This window comes from Phyllostomus discolor, chromosome 5, assembly GCF_004126475.2.
Source record: "Phyllostomus discolor isolate MPI-MPIP mPhyDis1 chromosome 5, mPhyDis1.pri.v3, whole genome shotgun sequence".
NCBI classification, from domain to species: Eukaryota; Metazoa; Chordata; class Mammalia; order Chiroptera; family Phyllostomidae; genus Phyllostomus; species Phyllostomus discolor.
This window is the reverse complement of record NC_040907.2, coordinates 120596978-120622914: the sequence shown is the minus strand read 5'-3', so window position 1 is coordinate 120622914 and position 25937 is coordinate 120596978. Positions and strand designations below refer to the sequence as shown.

Here is a 25937-nt window from a genome sequence, read left to right as displayed (position 1 = left end):
ATTTTATCTGGCAGAAAGTTGTCTTGTCACCTAAAACATCATGGGGATATTTGGAAAACAAATAATTTCAGATTTTCTGAAGGTAGAAAACTTTTACTTCAGGAATTGTTTTGATTAGGGAACCCAAAATCTGAATGCTGAATTAAAAAGTTTAATTTCTTCGGTTATCAGAACTTATATGTTTCTGAAATACACTCAAAAAGCTTGATAAAATATCACTGAAGAACAGATTTTGAGTTATTGTTTCATGGTGATTCTCAGACTTTTAAATCCTATTTTTTATTTAAAATATTATTTTCATGGTTGTAATAATAACTAAACATTTTCTTCAACAAAAATGTGGCCTTTGAAATGTATCTGTTTTGAGTGCTGACATTCTAGCAACAAAAGAGAAAAAGAAAACAGTAATAGATCAATGGATAGATTAATATAGAGGGTAAATGAATCAAAACACCTATAAAGTGTGGTGTAGTCATTGTAGATTTTTCCTCAAAGTTATTTGATTGTGATGTTCACAGTTTTACCTTGAGCATGCTGGTCATGTCAGCCAACATAAGCTGTCATATCCAGACACAAATCTAGTCATTGACCTCTGAATAAATCATGAAAAACGTTGTCTCTGTGTAAATTGGATGAGAAACACATTTTCCTCTTCTAGGTTACTATGTCTAGATCTTTGCCATAAAGGACCCGAGTTCACATTTGTGATCGTAGTTGCTGCTGTTTTTGTTGCCTTTACACAACATGTTGGTCTCCAGGAACACCTCACTGTCATCTAGGAGCTTGAAAATTCATTGCTTTAATTAATTAATGGAGGCTCTTTAGAAGTTAGAGTCCCTTATTTCTAATTTTCAATTAAAGGCACCTACTGATTTTCATTTAAAAAAATAGATGCTGCTTACTTGATTTGCTTATTATTCTTCAGTACTGAAATATAGCTATAATGGCTCTGTGAAACTGTCAGATATTTAATTATTCATACATATTTAGGTAAAGCCTGGATGGGTTTGAAGTATTATTTTAACATGACTAAATGTGTTATAAAAATTTTTCCTCCAAGTATGCTAGAAATGCATATGCTCATTTTGGGGAACAAAATATAACTTTAGGTTTTAAAACATGAATTCTTAGCATTTATCTATTGCTAACTATACGCTGAGCACAGTGCTAGGCCCTAAGAGATAGTAGTACAGAAATCAGACTTTGTGCTCTCCTGTAGCTTGGAATCTTGATTTATTAAGCTATGCATTCATACTGAAATGCTTGTTAAATACCAGGCACTGTGATAGGTGCTATGCTTTGCTAGACAGGTAAGAAACATCAGTATAATACTGTCAGCTTATAATAAATATTTAACTGATTATACAATTATTCTTTCTAGACTCTTTAACATATTATATTATTCCATAATGAGGAAGAATGTAGAAGGAAAAGCATTTTAGTTATATAGCAGAGATTGCCTTCTGCTCACTAAAATCTGCATTTTCTTCTTTGGGGAATACAGAGTCAGACTTAATTTCACACTCCAAGATATGTGTACACCCCAAGGTAAGTGTACCCCAAGATATGCAATTTTTTGACAATGATAATATGTATTATCCAGTAGCTGAAGTTCTTCATAGTCACCATGCTGGGGGTATGGGGATATATGGATAAGGATGATTACCTCTATTTTAAACATGAAAAGTGAAGTTCACACATCTCATGAGAACTGTCAAGATTTATGAGTTTGAAATACAGCGAACTTTATATTTGCACTAGCATATTTTGTTTCTTAGTTCTGTCCTCTTAGCTTTTATCACCTTCATTACATTTTATCATTACCATTATTTACTTTAATTATTTACTAAAATTATTACCATTATTTACTTTTTACATTTTGTCTACTTGCTTATTGCCTGCCTCCCACCACCAGATTGTAGTGTCCATGAGCTGAGACCTTATCCACTGCTATATCTCCATCTATGAGAACACTGACTGGCACATAGTAAAACCACAGTAAATAAATGAATAAGGCATGACTCAACAACCTATAGAATAAATACCCTTACCAGTCAGGCATGTTGTAAGGGAAGAATGAAGAAGGATGGAATGTATATGTGGAGTATGTGATTGTATATCTGTGTGTGTGTATATAAGAGGAAATCACAGAGTGATAGGATTGGAGTAGGGGAGACTAATAATTATTTTGTTTTGAACAACAGAGTGCTCTTTGTGGAAAATACATTGGCCCGAAAGGATCTCAGTCAGTGCTATCTTGATATGCTTAAATAGGACACTGGATGGAATCATGAGAAGGCAAAGAACAGTAACACAGACTTGAAAATAATTTTGGGTGCTATTAATGTTTAATCACAAGTGCCATATGCCAAGATAATCAAGCCCTTTTCTTCTGAAATTATTACTGTTAAAAAGTTCAAACCTACAGAAAAATCCAAAGAACAGTATATTGATACCCTGGCCAGATGGCTCAATTGGTTGGAGCATCATCGTGTACACCAACCAAAATATTGTGAGTTTGACTCCTAGTCAGGGTGCATGCCGGAGGCAACCAATTAATGTTTCTCTCTCATTTCCATGTGTCTCTCTGTCTGTCTGTCTCTCTGTCTCTCTCCTTCCTCCTCTTCCCTTCTTCCCTCCCTTTTTCTCTATAAAAAATAGTATATAGCATATATACTATATAGTAGATATATGCTATAGTAATATATACATTATTATAGATATATATTATTATAGATATATTATAGATATCTACATTATTATAGTGCATATATAATATATTCATTGTATATATGTGTATTATATACCTAATATCACTGTTAATGTTCCCACATTTACTTTCTTTTTATGTATGTCTATGAGTCTGAATGTGTACATACATTTTCACAAGACATTTAAATAAATTACAGAAGTCATGACATTCCATTCCAAAATACATCAGCATGCATTTCCTAAGAACCTTTTCTTACAAAGCAACAAAACTACTATGAAAACTAATAATTTAAAACCATTACCTAATACAGTCCTTAGTGAAATTTCCCATGACTGTTTGTTGTCTTTTTGTTTTAATCTAGTATCCAAAGTTTGTATTTGTTTATTAAGTCTTTTTAAGTATTTTTCAATACAGCCCAGTGGTTCTTAAGGGTGACCTCCAGACCAGCAGCATTGGGACCATAAGGAACTTGTCAGGCCCTGCCCCAGTGACAAATGCTGAGGGTGGATCCTGTGTTGTAAGGTGCTGTAACAGGACCTTCACATGACTCTTTTGGGTGCTGAAACTTTAGAGCCATTGATCTAGAACATGCTCCCACCTTTAATGCTTTTTGTGACATTTGGATTTTCTCTAAAAGCCAAAGTCAATTTCATTGTACAATGTCCCACATTCTAGGTTTTTCTGATATCTCCCCCATAATTTGATCCAGGTTTAACATTTTGGCAAGTGTAAGAGATGTTGGGTATATTTCATTATGTTGAGACACATACTATTTAATGATCTTTTAAAATGGATAATTTGACTTTGTGTTTCATTGTACTGAAACACAATAAAGGTATATGTTCCTCTTTATAATTAACACATATTCTAAATAGTGGCAATCTAAGGCTGTGTGAATATTTTCCCCCAATAAACTTTATCCTAACCATTGTAGTGACCATTGAAAATACTGGACTGAATCACCATATTGCTGTATGGTGATTTTTCTAATTTTGTCATTTCTTCTACATTAATTAGCGGACAGTCTTCAAATAAGAGCTTTTCTCTTCCTTTGAATTATTTTGTTCAGGTGTTTACATATCATTTTGAACTTACAGTTTTTAATTTGATGGGGCAAATTAATTACTATCATTATTATGTTTGATATTCAAATAGCAAAAGAGTAAGTCTATTCAAACCACATTTTACGTTCTTTCCCTGTTTTCCTGTGCAAGAGGTTCTAGGCTCACTTTGTACATTTCCTGCCCACAACCTGAATTCGCCATTTTCTAAAGGAACCATGGTTCTTTTTAGTGGAAAATATTTTTTTGCAAACCAGTATGTGAATGCTAGATTTTCTACACACACACACCTTCATAGGTTTAATTTTTAATAATTTCTTATATTGTAGATCCATCCAATTTAAATTAGCAGAGTCATCTTCACTACCATTGTCATCATCAATATCGTATTCCCTTTGGTGTTCTAGAGCTGCCATAATGAATTAGTACAAACCAACTTAGAACAACACAAATGTATTATCATACAATTCTGTAGGTCAGGAGTCTAACATGGGTCTTCCTTGAGGTAAAATCAAGGTGTCAGCAGGGCATATTCTTTTCTGGAGACTCATTGGGAAAATCCATGTTCTTGTGTCTCCCAGCTTTTGGAGGCCTCCTGTATTCCTTGGCTCTTCCCTGGCCTCTTCCTCCACCTTCAAGCCAGTGGCACTGCATCCATCTGATCATTCTTCTGTGGTCACAGCTCCCTCTCTGACCAAGTCTTAGAGGCTTCTTCTCATTTAAGGACTCACATGATTAGATTGAGCCCACTCAGATAGTCCAGAATAATGTCTCCACCCCAATGTCAATACCCTTAATCACTCTGCAGAGTCCCTTTGCCATGTAAGATAGCATATTCTCATGTTTTAAGGACTAGAGTGTGGATATCCTGGGAACCATTACTCTGCCTACTACCTCTCCCCTCATTCTTTGTTTGATTTCCATTGTCACACGGTGAAAACCTTCACTTCCAGTAATTTCTGAATATTTACACATTTTCTGTGTCCTGCAATATAAGCAAAATCATTTGACAATTATAACAGTAATAACACTAATGGTGATAAGTCTACTAAGTGCACCTTGATTTCTTTGCAGGTTATTTGTTTGTACCCAACATACATCTCACTCAAATTGTAGTTGAACTGTTGTTTTCCCAAATTACTTTAATTTCTTTTTCTGTGTCATTATGTTATCTATTTGATATACAATTAGATTCATTTTTCCAGTTTTATTTAGTTTTATGGTTTGCTTTTTTCATCCTTTTTGATTCACATTTGATTATGTAAAATAGTATATGAATATAAAAAGTTATGCTCAGAGAAGTCTCAGTCCCATCCTGATTCCATGATATTTTTGCCTGCCCTTTATACATAGTCATTCTTATCAGCCTACAGTTTATCCACCCTATGATTTTTTGCAAACATACGAAGATGTGTATTTTTAATTCTATCTGACTTCTTTCTTATCCCAGAGTAACTGAGTTTATGTACTTTTCTGCTCTTTGTATTTTTACTTAGGTATATATTCTGTATTTATATATCTATATCTCTCCAGCTGTATATTCTGGGAGTCACTCTATATCAGGTGGTCATGGAAATTGTGAAAGGATCAATTACTGTTTTACCTATACCTTCTATATCATTTAACTTATTATAACAGGTATTATATTTGTGACTTAGTACAACTAAAACAATAAATATATATAGGAAACGTCTTTGTGATACCTTTTTTGCATAACATTTTGCAAATAAGATAATTATAACAAACTTCATTATAGTCATTTTTATCTGACACCTCCCTTTCTGGCCTACTAGTTGCTCAAATGTAGAAAGATTATCTTCCTTTCTTTCCTTCCCTTCTTTTTTAAGGGGTATCATTGATTGTTCCTGGCACATAGTGTTTCTTTACTTACCTGTTTTACCTGAAATGCAATAAAAGATTGATTCATTTGGTCTATTTTTAATGCATCTATCTAAAATATGAAATATTTTATCTGAAATTATTAATTCTATTTCATTATTAATATCCCAACATGAGTTAGTTTAACATGAATTAGTTTATCAGAGAACTAGTTGCTTCTTAGAAAAGGTATAAAAGGAAAAGCTTCTGAAAGAGAACTGTTATATTTCAATTCTGGAATTGAAACCCCAAGAAAGGCAAGATGGAATATGAGAGTCATAGATGTTCTAAGAGGGAAGGAGGCAAACCAGGAAAAGGAAAAGAGGAACGTGGAAATGAAAAGGTCTATATCACTGTGCCAACTCTGTGAGCTATGCACAGCATAGAAAATCTGATTAGGTGAAAATAGGGGTTATATTTATTGGAACAGAACTAGACCTCTATGAGCATTTTCTCCAGACTAAGAAACCAATGCCTAGAGAGACTGAACAATTTGCTCAGGACAGTTACTACAGACCAGGAACTGGAACTTAATCTTTGGACCCATCGTACTTCCCAGAGTTGCTATGACCTTTCTTGCTCTTCTAAAAGGACACATGGGAAACCAAGTAGGTACCCCCACTGCCCTGAGGATGGCGAGAGATCCTGAACCTTCCATCATCTTAGAGCTCTTTGAATTTGGGCTACTAGTCTCAGGCTTAAAATGTACATCTCTGTCTTTCTTGACCTCCTTTAGTCATGTCAAGTGTATTTGTGGAGAGTCATTGTTCAGTCTCAGAGACTTGTTTAAATTCAAAATCAATTTAAAAAAAGTAAGCCAGCAAGAAGTACAAACTGATTAAGTGCTGTCTGTGTGAAGAGGTTTATCCTCTGCCACATTTCTGTTAAGTCCTGAGAAATGTGAAGAGAATGGAGCAAAAAAAAATCAGATTAAAAATTATGTTAGATACCAAAATTCAGTAAAGCAGCTATGCCTCTGGCAAGTAATTGAGAATTGGGTGACTTTGAGTTGTTTGGTATAATGATGTCAACATGTTCATACCCATACACACATACCATGTGCACACATAACCCATTTGTACACAAGATGTACATAAATACAAAAGGGCACACAACACATGCATATCACAATTCACAGCAAGACACACAGAGCACACATACATCAGCACACATATATATAAGCACATCCACATAGCCACACATAGACACACATGCATATAAAACATACACACATGAATTTGTTCTTGATTGTTACTATAAAGATGTAACTCTTCCATTTTCCAACTTATCCTACCTTTTTATTTTGATGAAAAACATAATAATAGAGGGGAGAAAAATCTCTTCATCAGAAAATTCAGTGAAAAAATTCCCTAGACATTGTCATGTATTATTGGTTAGTTTGGTGGTTAAGAGAGTTATTTGAAAACAAAGAAGGCTTTCACAAAGCCTCTAAGATACAAAAGATTTAATAACATTTACATCTGTGTATCAGCCATGTCTATAATGCAAGTCATGAATAACACATAAACCAGAGCACAGAAAGAACAGAAGTGCTCACACATCATTTAAAATCCAACCCACCCCATCGTCAGAGGAATCAAATACACAGCAGGAGCAGTTCCAGTGGATACACACACAATATAGTCATTGAAAATGAAAACATATTAATTATGTTCCTTAAGGTAGGAGAGAAATGGCAGGATTTGCTAACCTGTTCAACTCTCCTGTTCAAATTCCATACCAAAAAGTACATCACGTATTGCTTCCTAACTTTTTAAAGAAATTATGGAGTGAGCATTTGTGTTTTGCCTTGTGTTCATTTAAATCTGTACTTGGAGCTCAGTCCCAACTCCTTGCTGTGCTGAAAATGGGGAAAGTTGGCTTACTGTGGATCCTTGTTATAAGTGAGTAACTTACAAAAGAGGAATTTATTTTTGAGCAATGATATTTTAAAACAATACCCATATAACTCCAGGTGGTGTATGTGGCATTCCACACTTCTAGGAAAATAGCTGTTTATTACCAAAACCCAGAGCTCATGTAACACAGAAACACAGGGAAATCCTTTCTTCTTCTGATTCAGATAACTCTTTGAGACCTAGATCTAGAATTGCACTTTCTAGAATTATTCATCTGACTTTCATGAATTTCTGGGATCCTCCTGGGCTTTCTATATATGCTAGTGAGATCGTCATACTGTGCTGTAGGGAGCCTCTGGTGCCATGTTGGAGGAGGATGAAGGAGGATTTTGTGTTGGCATTTGCATTTGATATTTGTTTGTATTCATCCTTTAAATCAGTGTTATTGTTGTTTACTTCTAGCATTAAGAGAATATTGACATAATCTTCTGTCAGCACTTTCTGTTTCCTGGCTTTTGCTTTGGTGTTTTCTTATTTGTTTAATCTTTCCTCATCTGGGCCTTATTTCCCCTTTTATTTCTAGGACTTTTCTGTTGGTGGCCGACCATTGCTGGTGGGTCCTAGACACTTTAAAATGAGCTCTGCAAATGTCAGGAACCCCTTCCTCTTCTATGTACTTCATTTCAGGGTGAAATTTCAAACACTTCATAGTCCTTGGTGCCACAAAAGGTTAATAGCCGTCTCTTCTTTACGAACTACAAATACTCAGTTCCTAAAGAGAGTGTTTTGGGGCAAGTTGAGTGAAATTGGTAAATAATATAGTCATTCCCATTTTAAGTGAGTAATACTTCCATTGTTCCTGATGTTTCTACCTGCATGTGTGTGTGCATTTGCATGTGTGTGTACACAGGCTTGAGTGAGACCTCCACTTGGGAGAAGCCACAGCCATCCCATAGGAGTTTGCACATTTACACATTTGGGTTTTAAATGTTGTTGCAGCATCCTGAGCCTCTTAGGCACTACAGATTATGTATAATAGATGACCTGCATTTACAGAGATGTGTGCTATACAGATGTAAATGTTATTATAGCTTTTATATTTTATGTTCTTGTTGAAAGATCATTTTGTCTTTGAGTAATATGGCTGTTCAGTTTTTTTTTTTTTTTCTGGAGAGGAGGGGGTTATCTTTAAAAGAGAATATGCAATGGATATTGTACATCATATATTTCTTAAAAGTAATTTGGAATTTTAGGGTCTGGGATTGGGGCTGACTGATACACTGCCACAATGAGATATAACCCCTGGAAAATAACAGCACCAGCACATGCCTGCATCTGTCCAACCTCATAATTCACTTTCACATTGGATTATGGATGTCTGCGTTCAGTGAGTCTATCTTCCCTTTAGGTATTATTTCAGCCCTTTGAGATAATAAGGAAAGTTTAATTGCGTTGTTAATTGATTTTTTGCACAACATTATTACCTTGATTGATTGCAGAGTTGATGAAAATGTTAGACACAGGCAGTGTGGAGTATCAGCCCAGCAAGGAGTGGGAGCCTTGTGGAGAATAGATAACCTTGATGTTAAGAGCTATATCCTTCAGATATGTCTTCCCTTGACATATTGATGGCCCTTGAAAAGGGAAAAGCTGATTGTATGCAGAATGCAATCATTAAACCCACTTCAGCTTGCTGTTGATTAATTTGTTTTTTCCTGAAGGATCTAGTTATAAGGAAGGCCTCACTTGTACCAACAGCAGCCATTTTCTAGGCTCCAGACTGTGTTTAACCCTCTCGGGGAATAGAAATAATGAGGCTGGCATGGCTGACTCGGGAAGATTACCTTAGGGTGTTCAGAGTGTGGACTTGATGCTCACAGACATTCTCACCCTCAAGAACACTTTATTTTCTCCACCGTAGTGCTTATTTTTCCCCAAATGCCAAGTCTTTCAAAATGCCAGAGCCGAGGCGCCTTTCATTGAGACTGAGGTAGAATGCAATGGAAACTTCAGGATGCCAGGAGAATTTATTAAACAGGCTTCCAGTGGTTTCCAGAGAAGACATGGCACTCAGGATTTTTTATGATACATTAGGCAAATCCTTGCATAAACTTGCTCCCTGATTGGAGACATTGATTCTTACTATTGTGTGTGTATGTTTTCATGTGTGTTGCGGGAATGACAGGAAGGGATTTCTGCAGTTTATTATATTTTTAACTACTCCTATGTGACTCTTTCCAAGAGACATTTATTGATAGTTGTCCATAGTTGTTCTCGGGGTACCAAAAACCAGTATTTTGATCAGTCGCTTGATTGATCAATTAGTTGATTTGACTTCTGTCCTGATCCCCTCCTCCAAACTCACAACACATTCTTTGTAGCTACCCAACCCTGGACAGAGACTAAGAGGGCCAACCTTATGGGAAAAGGAGTTAACTTTGCCCCCTACAGAAGAATGGAAGCTCATATACATGCAGTAATTCTAGAGAGCCTCCATCTCCTAGGGAGAAAGCATGGCTTCCCCTTTCCCCTCTCCCTGCACTAGCTTCTACACTTATTATTCATGGAACACTCTCACTTCTTCTGGCCTCTTCTTCCCTTTGTGGCTGTCCCCACTATTCATTTGAACCAACTTTTAACTGTACAGCATGGTTGGAGAGCTATGAAGAGTTACATCATCTTCCTAGAGTCCTGAGCCCCCAGGAGGGGTCACATGGGTTTCAGGTCAGAAAAGAAACAGCCCACGAATCTTCCAGAGCCACAGAGTACCCAGTAGGTTGAATTCACACTATGGTCAGAGCAGTTTCTCCTCGGTAGGCCCCACTTCCCCTCCATTCAGAGCCTTTCTTCTGCTGAACTAACGACTGGCGCTCGGGGAGTCTAATATCCACAGAGTCTTGGCCCTCAATTACCTTAATGGCTTATAATGAGATTTTGGCCAAGTAGCAGGTAGCAGGTTATTACTTCCTGCTCAGCGTGGGCAATGTCTACACTGTTAATTTGTGTTGCTGAATGTGGCTCAGAGCTGGGCATCAAACTGTCAGAGCCAGATGTATTCTATTAGGTGTGAGGCGCACATTGGCTCATGGGCAATTTTTTTTCCAATATGGAGGCATGTTACCTCACCACAGGGTGAATCCTGACAAATTTAAACCAGCCAAATAAAATAAAAGGGGGTAATATTGCAAGCCATCAAAGTAGTATGTTTCAGAGACAGATAACACCTGGTACCCACCTACTGTCAATAATGTTTCTCTGACCAGGGCCATGACATTGACAGACAAAAAGTACACCCCTCTTAATATTACTGGAGAGATTCTGGTGCCTTCATTAAGTTTTAATAAGCCTGACCCTAATGAAGACCCTTATAATATGTTCTTCTACTGTTTACTTTGTCTTTATCCTGGCAAAATAAAATAATGTACAAGAGGTTCTTAATACTCTTATAAACTGCTTTTTGCTATTAATTCTTTCTTAACCTATAGTTTCTTTCATTAGCACATATATGTACTTTTTTTTTTCCAAAGCAGGCTAAAGGATGGGGAATTGAAGATCAGGAAATGATGAAACATATATAGCATTTGGCAATGAGATTTGCTAGTACCCAAGAATTATGCTGTGCTTTCTGCAACAACAGACTTTGGATTTTGTTTGTTTATTTGTTTATTTTTTGTAATGCCAACTTCTTTCAGCTAGATCATATATCAGTAGATTCCTTTTGTTTTCCTAATGTGCTCAAGAAAGGAAGATCTTTTCCCCAATCCTTGCAAGGTTTCAATTATGACAAACCCCTAGTCACTGGGTCTGCTTAATTTTATTTGAGGGGATCTGTTTTTTGTAGCTCAAAAAATTAAAGAGGCAACTTGTCTTTCCTTTCAGTGACTCTCTTGAGAAATTTTAGCCTGAAGAGCCAGACAGAACTGTAGATGTTTCCCTCTTCTGATGTGAACTTTCTAATAGAAAAAGATCTGAAACCCAAAAGCAAATTTCTGCTTGAGAGGAAAGCCAAAATTCCCACTCAAACTCTGCAAAACGACCCCCACCGCTCAGAATTGTTCATATAAGAGTCTGTCATTTTACAGGCAGGCTAAAGACTTTCTGGGAAATTTTTCTGCAAGTTGTTTTATTTTATACTTCATAAATTATAATTTGCACATTCAGTTCCAGTCTACTTATCAAAAAAAAAAACCCCTCTTTTTTGATGTGAATATAATCCACACATCGCTTAACTTTAAACTGCCATGTTTTTTGTTTTATACTAAAGAGCTAGGGCAACCTTTTATAATCATTAATTTTTTTTCCAATTTTAGGTACCACATTTTCAGACTTCTGGGAGACAGAAAAACCTCCTTTTAGTAAAACTTGATGCCCTAGGACCCTCAGTCAAACAGATTTTTTATCTCTGAATTTGAGTGGTCTTGATTTTATAAGATAAAAGCTAACATCAGGAGTTCTACTTTTTTAAATGAAAAAAGAAAGAGTGCCTTTTATGTTGTCCTAGAAGAATGTTTCTTAAAGTGTGGTCCCCTAGCCAGCAGCATCGCTATCACCTGGGAACTAGCAAAAATGCAAGTTCTTGGCCCAACTCAGACCCACTAAATGAGATACTCCAGGGATGGGACTCAGCAATCCATTTTAACAAGCCTTCCAGGTGATTCCAATGCATGAGCAACTAGGAGAACCACTGTGGTCAGACAGCCATGCAGTTCCTCTGTTCCAGGATGTGCCGCAAACACTGGGATTCCAAAGAAGTACCCTGAGATCCTCTCATTTACTCTGCAAAAAAAGTCTATTGAGCACCTACATGCCCTAGGCTCATGAGCATGGACGAAAAGCTGTCATCTCTATCCTTTTGGAGGCTCTGTAGAGAGAAAGTCCTAAGACCTAGAGAAATGATCAATGAGCATTCTTCCCACCCTAGCTACACTTCCCAACAATGTCATCCTCATTATAAATACTCAGATAAATACTCAGTTGTGGTTACTGTGATGTACCTAGTAAGACAATGAAAGTGACTTTGGTTTTATATAGTGTTTCATGTGTGGAAGAAGACTCAAAAAGGTTTCTAGTTAAATATGAGTCAGTGAGTTAATTTAATTAGTTAACTGGAACCCAACATTCCCCTAGTGGTGAGTCAATCACAAGACTGTTATCTAAAGGAAGAAAGTGTGTGAGAGCCATTTTTATACTAGCTTCACTGACCACTTGGGAGGCCTCTCAGGTGAAGTGGAGAGCCATACCTGGCCTCAGGTCTGGTTTCCCCAAGTCCAGTAGCTCCAATTTTGTTTACTTCCTTCTCTGATTGAGTCCACTCATTCATTTTAATTCTAGGAAATTCTAATTTAAAATATTCTCTGGAATGTCAAGCATTTATTGCTGTTTAAAAAATAATGATATGCTTCACATTTTTTTAAACCCATAGTACCTCCTTTCTCCTAAAGGGAGGTGATCATTTGCTGTTCTTAGCATGAAAACACTGTGCTCGTGTGCCAAAGGCCAAGGATGGTAACCAAACGATGATTGAACAGAAACTGGAATTGTTATTTTATTTTTATTTGAGTGGCTTCTGGTCCTCTTTTCTGGTTAATCTGAGCCAGGTACTTTAAAAGGAAAACAATGGCTGCATAGGTTTGGGCAGAGAGATCCTTAAAAAGAGGTAGCTGTGATTTGTGTGGATGATATATTTTATGATCCAGTTTTTGTTTTATTTTGTTCTGTTTTATTTTGGTTTTTGCTTTTTTGACTATCAGATGATGACTGATAACTCCAATTGTGTGGCAAACTTCTGTTTTTGTATGTGGTGGAGGAGGCACAGTAAATATGACCTTTCTCTAAGAAATGTGGAAATCTGTTTTTGTTTTTTAGTTTGCATGGTTCTTTACATTTATGCAGGTGATAGGCAAAAATCCCCAACCCCTGAGCCTGGAAGATTAATTAGAGCAATTGATGGTAAAGAAAATCAGTCCCTGAAATTGAGGCCAGAGGAATCCAAAAGGTGGGGCATCTGCTAGCCCCATTCCCATAAAACCTTCAGCACAGATTGAACAAATGTCACATATTGATCATTACAGAACCCACCCGTAATTGGTGACCAAAACACAGTGTGGCTTTAAGGGCCCTCCCTGAATAGTTGCCATCTTCTTTTTTTTTTTTTTTTTAAGAATGCTGCTGTTTTTCCTAAATTCATGGTGCCCTCTAGTGGCAATGCTCCTGACTTCAGAGGGAAGGAGGAACAGATCAATGTGGAGATAATGGGGGGAATGGTAGAGGCAGTGGAGGGGTAAACTTTTTCCTTCCTTTCTGTCTGAAAGATTTCTCAGTGCCTTAGTAAACACTGAGAAAGAAAAATGAAGCCACATCACTTGACCACTGCCCGTTTGACTGACAGCCTGGTTTATGTGACATCCATCAGTGAGCTGCACTGAAGGGAGTTCACAAATTTTTTACCCGATTCGCATCCCATCTTGGCATGCATTTGGAATCCAGCTCCGCTCCAACCCATTACACCCCACGCATAACACAGATGAGGGGGAGGGACCATACGCACACCAAACTGAGCTTGAAGATTCAATTTTCTCCCTATGGAAAGTAGGTAAGAGTCTACTTACATCAGGTTGTTGGTGATCTTTGACATTTTGTCCTGTATTCCTAGAATTCAGAAACAGCAGGACTAGAAAGATAGAGTTGGGTTGGTGTTGGGTCTGGTACTGTGACCTTGGGGAAGCCACTTTAAACTCCATTGTCCTCCTTTATTAAATAAAGGACTTACCCAAAATGAAGATTTTTAAATTCTGTCCCAGTGAGAATTGTTCAATATAAGTAAAAGACACACTTCTTTAAAAAAAAAAATCCCATTCTTGTGTTTAAGCTCACTGGGCAATACAGAAAAATAATAAGGTATCCTTATAGAATTGTATAAATAAACCATTGTTTAGGAAGTCAGAGTGCACACTGTTTCTGACTTCATTTAAAATGTCACAAAAAAGTGTCACCTAAGAAGAACTAAAAATGGGATTGTGAAGAAGATTTAGCAGTGTTTTCTGGAGGTGGGGGCGTGTTGTTGGAGCCAGGAAATATTTACTATGGTGTTTGATCTTTGACACATATATGGTCCTATTTGATTGAAATACAACAGGAAGAGAGGTAAGAGCCACTCATATTAATGACATTCCAAAAAATAGCAAATGAGCCCATCTCAGAACTGGATGTTTTCCAATCAGTCTCTGAGTACCTGCACTACCCTCAATACAAAAAATAAATAAGTTAAAAGCATTGACATCTCAGGAAAAGCATGTTGTTGACTGTTTCCTTTTGAGAGTTCACATAATGGAAACATTGCTGCCAGTCTGTCAGCTTAATATTTCCTCAATGTGGCTAGAACTTAGAATGGCCCAGTCACATCTGGGCAGGGACCTTGCATCCACAGCTTGAGTGTAGGGACCAGGGTCTCCAGCTGGGACAGTGCTGGTTACTAAAGGTCTACTCAAAGGTGCAATTATGTCTCAGACTTGGTCCAGCTTTTATATTTCCCACTAACAGATTATTGAGGGAAAAACTTGCTCTGCACTTTTTTTCTCTACTCCCTTTCCCACCTCCTTCTCTTCTAAAATGACAAGCCTCATTTCTGCTGCCCTGAGAGCCCAGAGTGCATTTACCACAGGCTCTGGCTTGTCACACGTCAAATTGTCTGCACACTCACATGACCATTTGTGCAACCTTCCCAGGGCTGGGAGGCTGGCTTCTCAGCCATGCATTCCTATCACCTTCAGTACAGATTTTGCCAAGATCTTTTCCCTGCTGACTGGCTTCCTTCCCTGTTTTTCCTTCCTTACAAATACACTGGTGAGACTTGACAAAGCCCAGCATTTGCTGAAGCAGGCTTTATAATCTATTTTCAGTGGAAAGTTAAACCTCCCATCAGGCCTCATTGCAGGGGAAGGAGCACTGGTGCCAAATGCCCTCTTCTCAAAGGGGTATGTTACTGGCATTTGTGTCATCTTTTTTTCAAGATAGGGATGCATCCCAACCCTTGGGTAGGTGGCCCATACCGCATTTGTCTGACTAGTGCTTGGTAGAAAGTAGCATGTCATAACCCCATGCATCCAGAGTGCATACCTTTGTCCTATTCACTAAGAAATTAATAAAAATTATTTGCTTTATAATAAACATTGCTGGTAAACATAATCAACCTGAAATAAAACTGCAAGCAACTAAACCTACATAATGCAATTTATTATAGATGAAAAAATTACTGAGATTTATATTTAGTTGGTATATTGAATGCACAAATTCATGGAGAGGAAATCACCTTGATAAAAATAATAAAGATGAAATAAAACTGAAGTGAGCTAAAATTACATGTAATGAAATGTGTTGACTAAACTTTAGTAGAGGATGCAAGTCCTCCTGTCACAATGCAGATCTGCAAAATTTCACTCAAGAAGATGTGACTTTTTAAAATACACACTTAAAGAGATTTTAGAAGGCAATCAGTAAAATCTGATATTTAGAAAATGCTGAATGTGGAATTTAACCTTAATGTAAACATTACATGGAAAAGAATTGATCCCATTGGAAATCAATAAAATTAAAAAGAAAGTGTTAAAAATAGAATATGTTTTGATTGGATTTAAAAATTAAGGAATTACATGGACACAGACAACAGTACTGTGGTTACCGGAGGGAAAGGGTGAGGGTAGAAAAAGGTATGGGTGAATATAAAATAAAATAAAATAAAATAATAAAATAAAATGTTAAGAGATTAAATTGATCAAATGGAGCTTGCTCTGAATAATTAATTCTTTCTGAAAGTATTTAGTTTACATGTTTGTATTCACAAACCACAAGCCAAAGCATCCTTATGGTCAAAATGGCATAATTTAAATGTTGTCAACATTGCAGGGCCAGAATACTCCTGATAGGGTCATGGGTTGTTGTTTTTTTTTAATTTTTTGCTTTAATGTTTTTTATTCATAATTATCTAGGGAAAATGTATCCAGTGCTATCTGTGATAGATAGTAACAATAATGATTAAGATATTACAAATGTGTGAAGCTATCGTTTTTTTCAAAGATGTTTACATTTTTAATATTTATTTTTTCTGATTTTTCTTTATTTTATTTTTTTATTTAATCTTCATTATATTTTTTCCATGACCATTTAGTCCCTTTATACCTCCTGCCCCCAGCAATCACCACACTGTTGTCCATGTCCATGAGTCCTTTTTCCTTTTTGCTTGATCCCTCCACCCTCTAATCTCCCCTGCTCCCACTAGCTGTCATTTGCTTACCATCTGTGAGTCTGTCTCTGTTTTGCTTGTTAGTTCCATTTGTTCATTAGACTCTGCCTATGGGAGAAATCATACAGTATTTGTCTTTCTCTGCTTGGCTTATTTCACTTAGTGTAATGTTCTCCAGGTCCATCCATATTGTTGCAAAGGGAAAATTTTTCTTCTTTTTTATGGCTGAGTAATATTCCATTGTGTAAATGTCCTATAGTTGTTTTATCCTCCCATCTATTAATGGACACTTGGGCTGCTTCCATATCTTGGCAATTGTAAATAACACTGCAATGAACATAGGGGTGTTTATGTTCTTTCAAATTAGTGTTTTGGATTCCTTCGGATATATTGCCAGTAGTGGGACCACTGGGTCAAAAGGCAGATCCATTTTTAATTTTTTGAGGTATCTCCATACTGATTTCCACAGTGACTACACCAGTCTGCATTCCCAACAGTAAAAAAGGATTCCCCTTCCTCCACACCCTCACTTGTTGTTTGTTGATTTATTGATGATAGCCATTCTGACAGGTGTGAGACAGTATCTCATTGTGGTTTTAATTTGTACTTTTATGATGATTAGTAACATTGAGCATCTTTTCATATATCGGCCATCTGTATCCTCTTTGAAGAATTGTCTCTTTAGGTCCTTTGCCCATGCACATAAAATGGGCTAAAGATACTTTATTCAATAATGGCATTGGGAAAATTGGACAGATATGCACAGAAAAGTGAAACTAGATCACCTTCTTAAACCACACACAAGAATAAATTCAAACTGGAGCAAAGACTTAAATGTGAGACCTGAAACCATAAAAATCCTAGAAGAAAACATAGGCAGCAAAATCTCGAACATTCATCGTAGCAATATTTTATCATGTATATCTCCCCAGGCAAGGGAAACAAAAGGAAAAATAAACAAATGGGACTGTATCAAACTAAAAAGATTTTGGACAGCAAAGGAAATCATCAACAAAATAAAAAGATAACCTACAAAATGGGAGAACATAGTTGCCAATGCATATGATAAGGAGTTAATATCCAAAATTTATAAAATACTTACAAAAGTCAACACCTCATGGGATTGTTTTATATAGTAAAGGAGAAGAGTTTGGAAGAGTGTACTCATCTGAGAAACTAGGAAATGCCCCTCAGGCAGCACTGTTTGAGGGAGTCACTACAGTATTTACAAGGACAGTGTGTCCCCAGTCCATAGAGAAGATGTTTTGGGGGTTAGCAACATGGTGTGACTATGACATCCCATTCCAACCCAAGATGCAGGTTATAAAACTGAGACACTTGCCCAAAATCATACTTATAGCTCGTTACAGAAGGAAGTCCCCTTTTCTTTTCTTTCTTTCTTTACCCTCTCCAGGGTCAGATAGAGAGCCTTTCCCCATTTTATACCCACTCTGAGTCAACTCAGGTGGGCCAGGTATGCAGAATGGACTTGATTCTCCTTGCACAAAAACTGCTCCCAAGTAAACCCTTCCTTTAGACTTTAAAATCTCTCTTCTTTCCATTTTGCCTTAGTAGTTAAGTAGCTTACACAGAATGGGGATGTTGTGCTAGATGCCTGCAATTCTGTAGGCTCTGCTAAATCCTGTGTACAATCCACAGCAGAGCTGATAGCACATCACACAGGCTGACCTTGGGGTACTGCTCGAGCCACTTCTCAAGATCATAAACATGGGTGTTTATTCCTTCCCAGTTACCAGTTTACTCACAGCCTACACATAACAAAGAGCAAGGATGTGCTTTCTGGGGAATATCCTTTCCTGTGTATGATGTTTACAGCTCTTAAGGCTGATGATAACATTCAGTTCATTCCTCTTTTTCCAGCCAGACATTGTGATTACTTCATTTTCATGGGAGAAAAGTGTCCCACATTTTTTTAAAAAAAGTGTTTAGGAACTGAAGCTGTTGCCTTCTGTTACTTTGCTCCCTTTTTTAATAAGGCAAATATTTAATCTGTATGTATTTTTAAAGCATTTCAAACAGATGTGGTATTAACTGAGGTTAAAAGTATGAGTATTTAACAATTGAAATTCCTAACTTGGTGAGTTTTATTTAAATTCTAAATGGATAATAATCTTAATGGTATTAATTTACCTATTCAACAAATATTTACTGAATACATCCTCTGTACTAAGTGCTTCAGGCACTGGGTATTACAAATTGGGCAGGAGTGAGTATTGTAGAGGTGACATGTGAATAGGTATATATAGTGTCACATGGAAGCATATAGTTCTAGAACCTTCCACAATGGACTAGAAAGACACTCTGGGTACTCTTTCCCTCTCTGTTACTGGGCCCACCCACCTCTTTACAACACTGTCATCACTTTTTTCAAAGGCCACAGAGAGCCTAAGAGAGAGAAAAAGGGCCAAAGAGAGCCTTCTTTACTCATACAGATTAGAGAACAGGAGTTCTGCGAGAAGCCCTCTGTCCCTTGTCTGTTTTGTAGCATTACTAATTATAAGCTCCTACAATCACAAATGGATTAAAATCTGCTTGTTGTTACACAGCTGCACTTACAAACACTTGTGATAATAGCACTTAAAATGATGATTACCAAAACTAACATTAATATCAATAATAAAATTGATACATTATTTTATAAATACAAATTTATTGGCCCAACTTATACTGCATCATCAAATAAGTATTTATATTTGTATGAATATGAACTATTACTTTTTTGCAACTCAAATGCAAATGAGAAGTCACTTATTCTGATATTTAGTCTTTAGTTCTGTTGCATATGGAGTTATAAGATTCAAGTCAAAGCTAGTGGGAAATAGGCTAGTTAGCAGTAAATACCTCCCAGCTCTGGGTAAGAAATACAGGTTGCAGAAAAGTTAGTGGTAATTCTTTTGCTGGAGATTTTGAGATCAAATGGAGCTCCCCTTCTATATGTTATGGGACTGTGGGCTAGATGGTTTTAAGAGCTGACTTAATCCAAATCAAATTTTTGATGAACCAGCCATTAGGTTTACCTCCTATATCAGGCAATATTGGACCTGACATCCTCATCTTCATAAGGGAAACATGGAAAACATTAATTCATCTATTTCAAAATAAACCTCAAAGGCAATCTGGTCCTTTTCCCTCAGTTTACAAATGGGGAAACCAGCCCAGTGAGGAAACGGGAGGTGTATGTAGTCACATAACTATTAGGGGCAGAGCTGGATTTAACTGCAGATTGTCCCTCACCTCTCCTTACCAAACAGATGGTAGAAATACAACTGAAAGTGCAAATGCATCCGGAAGATCAGAAAGTCCTGGGGCTTTGCTGAACCTTGCATGCATGTGCCAGGACTTCCTTCCCAGGACACATAGGGTCTAGCCAAGACTCCAGCACCATTCCAGCCATCGTAGCCTTGCATCCCAGAAAAGAGACTGATTCCCATCCTCTCAGCCAGCTCCAAGGTCATAACTTAAACTGCATAATTAGAACATTCATTCCAGAGGGGGGGGAAACATTTAAAAGATAAAAGACCTCTTTAAAACAGTTTCTTCCCAAAATACTTTTTTTCCATAATTATAGTTTTAAGAAGTTATGGTAATGGCAGAACCGGCTACTTATAAAAAAATTAGGAATCTCATTTGGCAGAAGAGGATTTCCCAGGGGATAACACACTGTCATTTTTTAGGGCCCCCAGAAAAGAAGCTCCACATAGACAGTTACAGGTTTGCCTGATGCATGGCAACCCTATTTCCCTTATTATGGCCAATTAATTCTCCCTAGAGAATTAAAAACACAACATATGCCAAAAAATGTATTCCCCTCCCATCCCAAGACGTGCTAGCTCCAGGAGATAAAAACAAGCGAATGTGTTGCAGATGTACGTGGGAACCACCGCCTACTGAGTCATGACCCGAGGGTTCCCAAATTCCAGCTTGAGTGCCTCCCAGAATGTCTTTGCAAGCAAACTACTCCCTCTGTAATTTGCACAGTTGATGGCAGTTGGTGTGACAGGGGAAGTAGGGTCATGGGAAGAGCAGGAGAGACACACACCACCACCTCACTTAATTTATGAGCAGGTCCTGTTATTTTACAAATAACCTTCATGATAAATAAACTGCTTTGGCCACATATGGGACTGTGCTTTTTTTCTTCCTTGTTAATTGTATCTATCTATTTATTTATTGAGCTCAAAAGTTCCATTTAGGGGGTAATCACTTACCAACTGTGAGCTCCATAGGGTAGGAGTCTCAACACAGGCGGCACTTGCTTAATGTACATAATTTGAATGGTTCAAGTTTTAAAATTTCAGCCTGATTTTCACTGTCACTAGCCAGACCACCTTTCTGCACAGAGGAGCACCAGCAGCTGGATTTAATTTTCGGCTGCTGGACCATCCCTGTGCTGTCCAGGAGCAGCCTGAAGTCTGAGTGTGTTCCCTTTAAGGATTTTATTCAAGGTGACAGCTCCTCACACATTGGCACTCTGATCACCTCCAGTAGCCAAGATATCGGGGGATGAGTGGGCTCCTCCTGCAAAGTCCAAATTTAGATTGACTGAGGTTATCCCTAGGCTCCCTGACCCCAGTGCTCTGGCAGAATAGGGCTGCCAGAACCTCACAGCAATAGTGAGTTTTGTAATGATATCTGGGAAGAAATCTTCTGCAGGAGCAGGCAGAGAAGACCCCAAGTGATAGGGAGTGATGTCAGCTTTTGTTAGAGATGCAGACAGCATTAGAATATCCTTGGCATAATATGGCACTGGTATCTCTGTCAGCATCTATGTTTTCTGTCACCACACACAATCCTGGGCCTGTCTCAAGACTTGACTGTGTCTTTTCACATCAGGTTATTGCCTGCATGGAGACCAGCTCTGCTCCTTATCCCACAGCCCCTTTGTTTGAAGTCTACCCTTTTGTCATTAATGTACTCCATGTCTATTTAAATTTGACAGTGAGTGTGGTATCTGTTTTCCCGTCAAGAGATCATTGACAATATTAATACCTCATGCCCTTGCCTCATTTTCCAAGCTCTGACACCTCATTGCAGTCTCCTGCATTCATCAAACAGCCCTTTCTCACCAGGATGTCTCTAAACATTCTTGCTTCCAGGCCCAAAGTAACAGGGCAGCCCTTAGAAAGGACTTTTATCAATGCCAGCTAGAAAGAAGGACTGGGGAACATAGCTCAGAGCACTTCACCTTCCTCCATGTTAGGGCCCATGTTCCAGGAGTATACTGCCTGTTTCCAGGATGGGATTTGTGGTCCAGGTTCTAACTCAGCAAGATCTAGAGCTGAGGTTTATTAAATCCCATTTGTAATGGAGAGAGGGGCAAAGAAAAGAAATTCAATCCTGCAGGCACTGGAAAGTTTGGAGGACATAATGAATGTACCCACTGATGGGTGATGTGTGTGTGTGTGTCTGCCTTTCATTCTCTTACTCAAGAGAAATAAGGTACTCTTCATGATATCTGACAGCCTTATCCATTTCTTTTTATAAAACATGCATACTGTCTTGGTGCTATAAAAAAGAAATGAACATCTCTCAGCCTCAGTCTTTCAGATTCTTGAGGGTGTATTTGAATCAATTATGTTTAAGGAAACCCCTTGTAGATTTTCAGAAAGATCTGAGACACTCCCACCTGGCTCTGTAGGAGGTGCTGTTCCGGGAACAGATTCAAACCAGCCAAGACCACAGATGGGTTCCAAGCATTGGTGACAGTGTTAGTCCATCCCTAGATGCTACATAATTCAGCCCAATAAAGAAAACAGCTCAATGCCAATAGCCAAAAGAATCATTTAGGCCCAAAGAAAGGATTCAGAGAGGTTCCATCCAAGCTCAGTGTTTCCAGGCACCAAACTAGAACTCAGAAACAGAAATTGTGGGTAAGGAGCCAAAGAGAAAGTATGTCCAAGGGGAAAATATTGTCCACAGAAAATGTAACATAAAACAGAAGTAATGAGGGCATGCCCACAACCGCTTTGGGACCATGGCACAATATTATCCTCTCTATATTGCCACCAGTGAGTGGTTCTGTGACTCCAGCAATTCTCAACTTTGTCCCAAGCCATTCAAACCTAGGAGCACCTGCCCTGCCCTTAAAGCTTTCTAAGTCATTTTATCCTTATTTAAGAAGGTTAAAAGTTCTGCAGTGGAAAAAATGTATTTTTTAAAAAATAATTAATTAATTATTTTAGACAGAGGGAAAGGGAAGAAGACAGGAATAGAAACATCAATGTGTGGTTGCCTCTCACACACCCCTACTGGGGACCTGACCTGGCCTGCAACCCAGGAATATGTCCTGACTGGGAATTGAACCAATGACACTTTGGTTTGCAGACTGGCACTCAATCTACCGAGCCACACCAGCCAGGGTGGAAAAAATGTCTCTTGTACAGTCAAAAGAATATTTATTCCTTAGAACTTCTGATACGACGAACCTGGATAATTTCAAGTCCTAGTTTATCCCAAATAAACAAAAGATGATGATTGTTTCCTACTATCAAACTGATAGGGAAAAAATCATGCATATAGGTAGCAATTTCTATAGGCCAATTTGTAGCTCATGAATTAATGTTTTGTGGACATTTTTTGTTTTATCCTTTCTCTGATGCACACATCAGAGATTCAAGTACTATTAGTAGTAAGACAAATCTGTGAAGCTGAATTTTAAGATTTTTCTAAAATTTGAAAAAAAAAAACCCAAGGTGGCAAAAAGCAAATTGTAGTTAAAAATATTTTTTTGAAAAAACTTATTTTTTCTTAATAATCCTAAAAGTGATTTCTTATGGATATTTAGAATAATTTTGAGCTGATTAAAAGGTTTGACCCTGTTATAAGGGTATTTTTCAGAGTTAAATCCTCCTACAATTTCCTTGAATGAAAGCTGTACATGGAGCCAAATAATTATTTAAAATAAAACTGAAAATGAAAAGTAAACACATTCCAACCAGAGAATATAGTTCAGTGCACCTTTAAAGAACCATTTAACGTCGGGGGCTCTTCTTAGTTTCCACATGACATTTTGTCAGCACCACTGCTCTTCCTTAATCTTCCATTACAAGCTTGATGCCTCCTAGGAATTGGAAGGGTCTTTTTGGAAGTTAACAATATTGATTTGTGATAGAGGACTTGAAAATAGTCACATTTTGGGAAGATTGTTCTACATCTTTTGCTTGGGCTGGGCCCATCTTTAAACTCTTAATTTTCTATTTTTAGAAACTGTTCAGGAGACCTGGGGAGAGGAGAGGGTTATGCTTTATTCTGAGGAATAATTGGCCAAACTAGAAAAGTCTTTAAGATGAGGAAGAGACATCATGCAGGAACCATGTTATTCCTAGGAGCCTGTGCTCTGCTGACATTTTATTTGAATGTCAACTCTGAGGACAAGAAAGTAGGGTCCTTCCCTCTGGGACTCAATCCTTTTGCTTCCACCCATTGGATCTAGGACTGTTTGTATTTCTGCATTGCAGCACCTTTTTGGTTTTTGCTAGAACTGTGTTTTTAATGGTGTGTTTCTTTTTATTTTCAGGTGTCCTGGGGAAGTGTCGCTATGTTTACTATGGGAAAAACTCAGAGGGAAACAGGTTTATCCGAGATGACCAGCTCTGAAGGCAAGTTCTGTATGCCTTAGCCCATGTCATGAGAATTTTTTTAAAAAAAAAGGGAAAGCAAAAATAAAGGAACAAAGATGAAGGTGGAAAAAAAAACCAATGGCTCATGCTGCATCTTTGTGGGAAGGCTATGACTTTAGCTTTTGCTACCTTCTGCTGACTTTGCCAGGCCTGTCAACTTCATCTTTCTGCCTTAGACTGAGTGGTCACATAGAGATTGACATGATTGCCCTTAAGCAGGTCTCATCCACCAGGGTGACAGACAGCAGCGGCGAAGCACCAGGGCTGACAGGATGAACACCATGATAGATTGCCTGGCCCCTCCACTGCTCACAAGGGAGCAGAGGTCACACCTGGGGCCTCCCTGAGCATGCTCAGTGGCTGGAGTCAAGTGAGAGAGACTGTATCTTCAGCTTGCCTATTGAGTAGAGATGACTCTGATACCATTGTGCTGTGGATTTATTTTTAGTGAAATAGTCACAGTTTTGAGGGAGCCTACTTTCATTTATTTCAATTAAATTCTCTCTTATATTCTGTATGTTCTCCCCACTCTTTAGTATCTTTATCACAGGCAATGCATTTTGGTTTGCAATTTTGCAGAGAGTAGGTGTAAGTTCTCAGCCAGGTCATTCACTTACAGCCAGCTTCATGTTGTTACAATTTCTGAATTGGAGTAACTAGCTTTTCCTAAATCCCTAACTATTTACAAAAGCATGGACTTTATCTTGTTCTGTTCACTTCTAAATTTATTTCTTACTCTGAATACTAGGCAGTGTCAGACATCTTTTCCAGCACCAAGGTCTTATTGTACCAGGGACACTTTTAACGTGCATCTCATTCATTATGCTATTACGCTTGTCCCATTTTTTCCTCCCCTTTATCTCCCTCCTCTCTGCACTCCCCCACCCTCCAGCATTCCCCACCCTTAGTTCATGTCTATAGGTTTAACATTTAAGTTCTTTAGCTTCTCTATTTCCTATGTAGTACTTAACCTCCCCCTATCTATTTTGTGTCTACTATTTATGCTTCTTACTCCCTGTATCTTTCCCCCCATTTTCCCCCTCCCTTTCCCCATTGATAACCCTCCATGTGATCTCCATTTCTGTGATTCTGTTCCTGTTCTAGTTGTTTGCTTAATTTTTGTTTTCTAGGTTCAATTGTTAATAGTTGTGAGTTTGTTGTCATTTTACTATTCATAGTTTTGATCTTCTATTTCTTAGATAAGTCCCTTTAACATTTCATATAATAAGGGCTTGGTGATGATGAACTCCTTTTCAATTTTACCTTATCTGGGAAGCACTTTATCTGTCCTTCCATTGTAAATGATAACTTTGCTGGATAGAGTAATTTTGAATATAGGTCCTTGCCTTTCATTACTTCAAATACTTCTTTCAGCCCCTTCTTGCCTGTAATATTTCTTTTAAGAAATCAGCTGATAGCCTAATGGGAACTCCTTTGTAGGTAACTGTCTCCTTTCCTCTTGCTGCTTTTAAGATTCTCTCCTTATCTTTAATCTTGGGTAATGTAATTATGGTGTTCCTTGGTGTGTGCTTGCTTGGGTCCAAGTTC

General features: G+C 37.8%; 1 protein-coding gene across 2 annotated transcripts in view; it reads left to right on the top strand.

The window, feature by feature from the left end:
- LRMDA (leucine rich melanocyte differentiation associated) overlaps positions 1 to 24451 on the top strand; it is a 1079387-nt gene extending 1054936 nt beyond the window's left edge. For both annotated transcript variants that reach the window (XM_036027546.1, XM_036027547.1), the window contains one exon: positions 24287 to 24451. In XM_036027546.1, coding sequence (XP_035883439.1) covers positions 24287 to 24366 — 80 coding nt within the window. In that variant the 3' untranslated portion in view covers positions 24367 to 24451. The remainder of the gene's footprint in view (positions 1 to 24286) is intronic.
- The last annotated feature ends 1486 nt before the right edge of the window (positions 24452 to 25937 follow it).